We start from the raw sequence: 5407 nt of genomic DNA, 5'->3' as shown, positions 1-5407 counted from the left end.
CCCCTCCCCCCCCCCCCCCCGGCTCAGGCCCCCACTGCATTCTGCCTGCTCCTTTAGCGTCAGCACTCACACTGCGATCACCCCTTCCATGTTTGCCTTCCCTTCTGGTCTGGGAGTCTGTGAGCACAAGAGTAGTGTCCGTCCCATTGCCCCTCTGTAGCCCCTGCATGTGACACAGCAGCAGACCCTGAAGAAGGGCAGAACATTCCTGTCCAGGGGTTTTCACAGCATCCATCACAGACGGGCCACTGTCCCAACTATACAGATAGAAACACTGAGACTCCAAGAAGAGAAGACGGCTCCCCGAAGCGCAGCCAGTGTGCTCGCAGGGCTCCAGCAAGCCTCAGCTCTGGTCCCTGAGACCTGGGGCCTCAGTGCCCCTTCCACACAGTGAGAGGAATGGGCTCAGGGTTTCTGCGGCCCTTCTCACTGCTACCAGAGCAGTGGCCGTGGTCCTGGGACCTCCCGGCTTGCGCCGATCCAGCTCCCAGGGCCCCCGCACAGCACTCACCGTTCTTCCTGGCACCAGAAGTGGTTGACGGCAAAGGCGATTGCGACGAGGACCAGGAACACAGCCACGGCAATAAGGCCCTGCATCCAGGGTTGCAGGTTCCCCAGGCCTGGAAAGGGAGGAGTGGGGGGCGGGTGCTGCAGCGGGCTGGGCACAGTGGGGCTGCCAGTGCAGGTGGGGCCTCACGACCCCCGGGGCTGGTTAGAGGCTACCAGCCCGCTGCCGGGACCAGTGGAGACCTTCTGGGGAACGAGGACCCACCTGACCCCTGGGCTTGTAAAAGGGACCGTGGCTTTTGGAGGAAGACAGGATTGGGAAGAAGGAAAGGAGCTGAGGAGGGAACAAGCCTGAGAGCAGCACCTGAGGCCCAGGCAGCCCAGAGCGCCCCTCACCCCCCCACCCCTCCCCCGCTGCAGTGGGCCAGTGCAGGGCCCCCGGGGAGTGCCTAGGCCCCAGGGGCCAAAGGGCAGCCCCTGAACAGACGGCCTTGGCCTTTCCAGTGAGGGTGGCTGCCCTCCTCCCCGGCTCCCAGGCTGAGGCAGCCCAGAACTAATAGGACTAGGCTGGCATCTGGAAGATCCTGTTTTGTAAGAGGTTTCTGTGGGGCTGGGTAGGCGTGGGAGTGCAGGCGGAAGGGGCTGCTTGGCTCGAGGTGCCAGGAGTGCCCAGAGAAAGGGGTGGGACAGAACGTCTTTGGAAAGTCAAGACAGAGGGGCAAGCTCTCCTCTGGGTCTTGGGGGCCGGGAGGGGAGCTTCAAACCTGAGCCCCTTTTGTCTTCTCTGGCTCAGCGCCCCAGGGACTGACTGGGCCAGAGACCAATTTGAGGCCCCTTCCAGGTACCTTCTTTGCCTTTTGCCCCTTGACCCTTGACACCACCTCTAACCCTCAGGTTTCCCAGAAGTCTCTGCCCTCAGCCACTGGCAGCCCCAAAGGGCTCTCCTCTCTCCGGACATCACTGTGCTCTGTGAGCCCGAGGGGGCCCGGCCCCGCAGAGGACAGACACACAGTAGCAGTTAGAGGTATCAGGAGGGGACAGGGGCCAACAGGAGACTTTTGAAGAGTCCTGCCTCCAGGCCAAAACACCTGCATCCCTAGTGCCATCCTGTATCTTGAGGGGCCCAGACTGAACATCAAAAATCTCATTCTGCCTCACTCCCGCTCAGAAGTCCTTCCTTGAGTCTATCCAAAAGCTCTCCTGCTGCAGGGAGGCCCTGCCTCTTCTCCAAGCGCTCTCTGAGCCTGGCAGGTGTTGGGAAGGAGGGAGGGCTCCGGGAACTCTGTCCTGCGGCCAGATCAGCCCTTGCTTATCTCCTTGGGTAACAAAAGATACGCAGTATGCTTACTGTAAGTTCCATACTTGCCAAAAAGCTGTATTTTGGACTCATTGTTTCCCCCCAAAACAATGGTTCACACCCATTGTCTCCTCAGGTCAGTGGTTACTCAAGGACTGGGAGTTAGGGCTTAAGCCCTGGGAAGCTTGTCCTTCCTTCTTCCAGACCCTGCAGCCAATTCCTTCCAGACACACCAGGGACACTGCTCCTCCTTCCAGGTGGCTCTGGGATGAACATATAGCATAAGGGGCAGAGCCTGGGGCAGGAGAGAGGTGATCTGAGCCCTGTCCCTTCTTGCTCTGCTGTGTGACCCACACAAGTTGCTCCACCCCTCTGAGCTTCGATTCCCACAGAGGGCTTCTAAGACCTGAGAGACAGAGTTGAAGCAGACATGCGTGAGAGCTCAGGGCATCTGCAAAGGAGGGGTGCCTTGGGAGCACCTCTGCCAACCCGCTCTGGACCCAAATCCCACCTGCAGAGTGCCCACAGCTCAGGGCTGACACCGGATGGGGGGGTGTGGTGCTTTACCAATGTGAAGCCCTTCCCCACCCCTGAGTGGTAGCTGCCCTGGGAGGTGGGTGGGGCAGGTTTATTGTCCTCATGTTATGGATGAGAAAACTGAGTCTCAGAGAGGGACAGTGACCTGCTCAAGGCCACACAGCAAGACAGAGGCAGAGCTGGACAAAGAGCTCAGGCACGTGGTGGGGGCCACACTGGGACACTTGTCTTCTGGGTAGGAAGCGGAAACAAACTTAGGCCAAAGCCATGGGCAAACGCCTGACAGCACTGCCCGCCCCTGAAACAATCCTGCCATTGAGAGTGGCTCACACACTACTCCCACCCCCCTTATAGCCCCCAACGCTCTGTCCTCAGCAACCAGCCACCTCTAGGGCAATTCCTGCTCCTGGAACGTGGGTCTCAACTCCCCTCCCCGACCCTAGATCCAATATTTCCCCTGCTGCCCCCACTTCTCACTCGTGGGAAACAAGTCACAGACAGAAGCCTGTGTCTGCCTTTGGAGGTTCCTCTGGCTAAGCCCATCCCTGCTCCCGCCTCCGTGTAGGTGCCAAGGGTGATGAGACGGGCCAGAAGGCCACCCCTTCCACCCCGGGGCTCCCAGCACCCAGGCCGGCCCTCTCTGTACTGCAGCCCCTACCCCCACCCCAGGCTGGCCCAGGCCTGTGCTACCTTGCTGACCGCTGGCGGGTGGCACTGCCGTGAGCAGGCCCAGGATGACCAGGCCGAGGGCTGACATGGCTGCAGGCAGCTCCTGGGCCTTCTCTCCGGCTGCTGGAATTTGGGGTCCTGGAGCTGCCCTGGGGCCTGTCGGTGTCTGCTGAGATCAGCCTGGTCTCCGTCTGGCCCTGGAGGAGAGGTGCTAGTAAGGAAGGAGAGGGAGGAGGGGGCAGGGAAGGTGGAGCGAACCTGCCCGCCCTCCCATGGTAATGTGCCAGGCCTGGCCTCCCCTGGCTGGAGCCCGGCCCACTCAGGCTGGCTTTCGAGGTCATCTTCCAGAGACCGTGGGTCTGAGGTCCTGGGAGATGTGGGGAGAATGGAGGCCTCACCTCCAGGCCTCAGGCCTCCCGGAGTCTCGGGTCAGCTCCCCTTGCTGGCAGCGGGGCTGGGCTCCGGGGATAGGAGTGACACATTCTTCTCCTGCCTTGAATGAGCCCAGTGGGTGGGGCCTCAGGGAAGGCTGAAGGTGGGATTAATTAATTTGCTGGCTGGCTCAGGGACACGGGGAAAATCCCAGAGGCTAGGGAAAGGTCCCCTCCCGGAGAGCCTGGCCTATTTCCTGTTCTTCCCCTCACCTGTCCCCACTCAGCCAAGCCAGACCCCGGGGCCCCAGTCTTGGGGCACAGCCCTGGCTTCTGTCCCTGCACTCCCTGCCCAGCTCAGCAACTCTCTAAATGCAGCCTCTCTCATGCGGATCACAACAGAGGGCCTGAGGGTCCCAGTCCCAGCCTTCCCCACCCAGCCCAGCTGACCTGACCCAGTTCAGCTCCTCCTTTTGGCCCCAGAGGTGGTCCCTGGAAGCTGGGACAGGATCTGGGCTTGGTCAGAGGCCTCTGCACACACCTTCTGATCCCTCTCCACCCATCCCAGGGAGAGAAGTAAGTGAACACAGCCCTGCTCTAGAGGGCAAAAGAAGGACACCCCAGGTGGAAGGTCCAAGTCTGGGGCCCTGAACCCCTGGGCCCTCAACTCCCAAGATCCCATGGAGCCCATGAGACCCTCCAGCTCAGGAACTGAGAATGACCCAAGTACCTGTCGAGGCCCCGGGGCCAAGGGCCATACTGGGTTTCCTTTCTCCCCACCTCCTGCCCTCCCCCAGGAGTACAGGAAGCCAGGGGTGCTGGAGTTTGGCTCCACAGATGTCAAGAAAGAAGGAGCCGGAAGACTGGAGCAAAGTCTCAGAGATGGAGGGTCCCCAGAAGCCAGGGCGTGAGCTGGAAGCCCCTCCACAGCGTCCCTGCCCAGAAGCCACCAGACGGCTGCTCACAAGACCTCCTGGGCAGCCCTTTCTATTGCCAGTGGTAGCACCCAGACACCACGTCTCGTCCCTGCTTCCTGTGTGTGTATGTGTGTGCCCACTACCATCGGTGGTACACACAGCCGTGCAACGACGGGGTCTCAAGATGACGTAGGGGAACGTGGCTTGGAGGTGAGTGACGCCTCCTATACCTAGACAGTTGTTGTCTGTCCTACCCCAACTTGGTGTCTTCAGAGTGTTATGGCACGACATTTGGCTAGAGTAGTCACCCTGTGTGTTAATGAACAGCCAGTGAATCACTGTTTAGAATGCCAGGAACTAGGTTGAATGTAACAAACAACCACTGACGCCTTCTTCTAAGCAGGGGAGTCACAGGGTCAGATTTGCATTCAAGAAAACACCTCTGGACAGCGTGGAGAATGAAAGGGGAGCACAAAGACCGGAGAAAGGGAGGTCATGGGGAAGCTGCTATAACAGCTGGGGACGCGGGCTGCAGCAGGGCAGGGCAGAGGGGATGGGCTTGAGCCATATTTAGGAGGATTAAATGGACGGGACATGGTCACTAGAACACTGACGAGCTGGGCGTGGGGAGTGAGGGACGGGGGGAGCTGAGGGTCATTCCCAGTTTCAGGCTTGGTGGTGCCTCCGAAGGGGCCAGACCAAGTTTCAGGAGGTAGGGCGGGATGATGAGCTACAGGTTTAGATGAACTGTGCTTGTGGATGCTCCAGAGGGAAGCATCCAGAAGGGAGTGGGATCCCTGGGTCTGGAGTAGAGAGGCGCATTTTGGGAGCCGCCTTCGGCATGGCGTTGGTCTCCCCAGGGTGTGTCTGTGTGGGTGTGCGCACGCGCATGTGGCAAGGAGAGAGCCAGGCAAGGAGGGAAGCAGTGAGGGAGCCGGACACAGCCCAACGCATAGGGTCTTTCAGAGGAAGGGGAGTCAGGGTGTAGCAGGAGGGGAAACTCCAAGAGAGTGGGTGTCCCAGAAAGTGTGGAAGGTGAGATCCAAGAAGAGACGACAGGCAGGGGGCCCCCCACAGCCAAGGGCCCCCCCCCCCCCCGGCACCCCCCG

General features: G+C 60.3%; 1 protein-coding gene across 1 annotated transcript in view; it reads right to left on the bottom strand.

Moving 5' to 3' along the window:
• PDZK1IP1 (PDZK1 interacting protein 1) overlaps positions 1 to 3098 on the bottom strand; it is a 5167-nt gene extending 2069 nt beyond the window's left edge. The window contains exons 1-2 of the mRNA XM_007463931.1: positions 3032 to 3098; positions 512 to 620 (exon numbers count right to left, since the gene is read on the bottom strand). Coding sequence (XP_007463993.1) covers positions 512 to 620; positions 3032 to 3098 — 176 coding nt within the window. The remainder of the gene's footprint in view (positions 1 to 511; positions 621 to 3031) is intronic.
• Positions 3099 to 5407: the final 2309 nt, after the last annotated feature.

Source organism: Lipotes vexillifer, unplaced genomic scaffold (genome assembly GCF_000442215.2).
Source record: "Lipotes vexillifer unplaced genomic scaffold, Lipotes_vexillifer_v1.1 scaffold13, whole genome shotgun sequence".
In the NCBI taxonomy this organism is placed as follows: Eukaryota; Metazoa; Chordata; class Mammalia; order Artiodactyla; family Lipotidae; genus Lipotes; species Lipotes vexillifer.
Note: the sequence above shows the minus strand (reverse complement) of the source record. Positions and strands in the feature narration are given on the sequence as shown.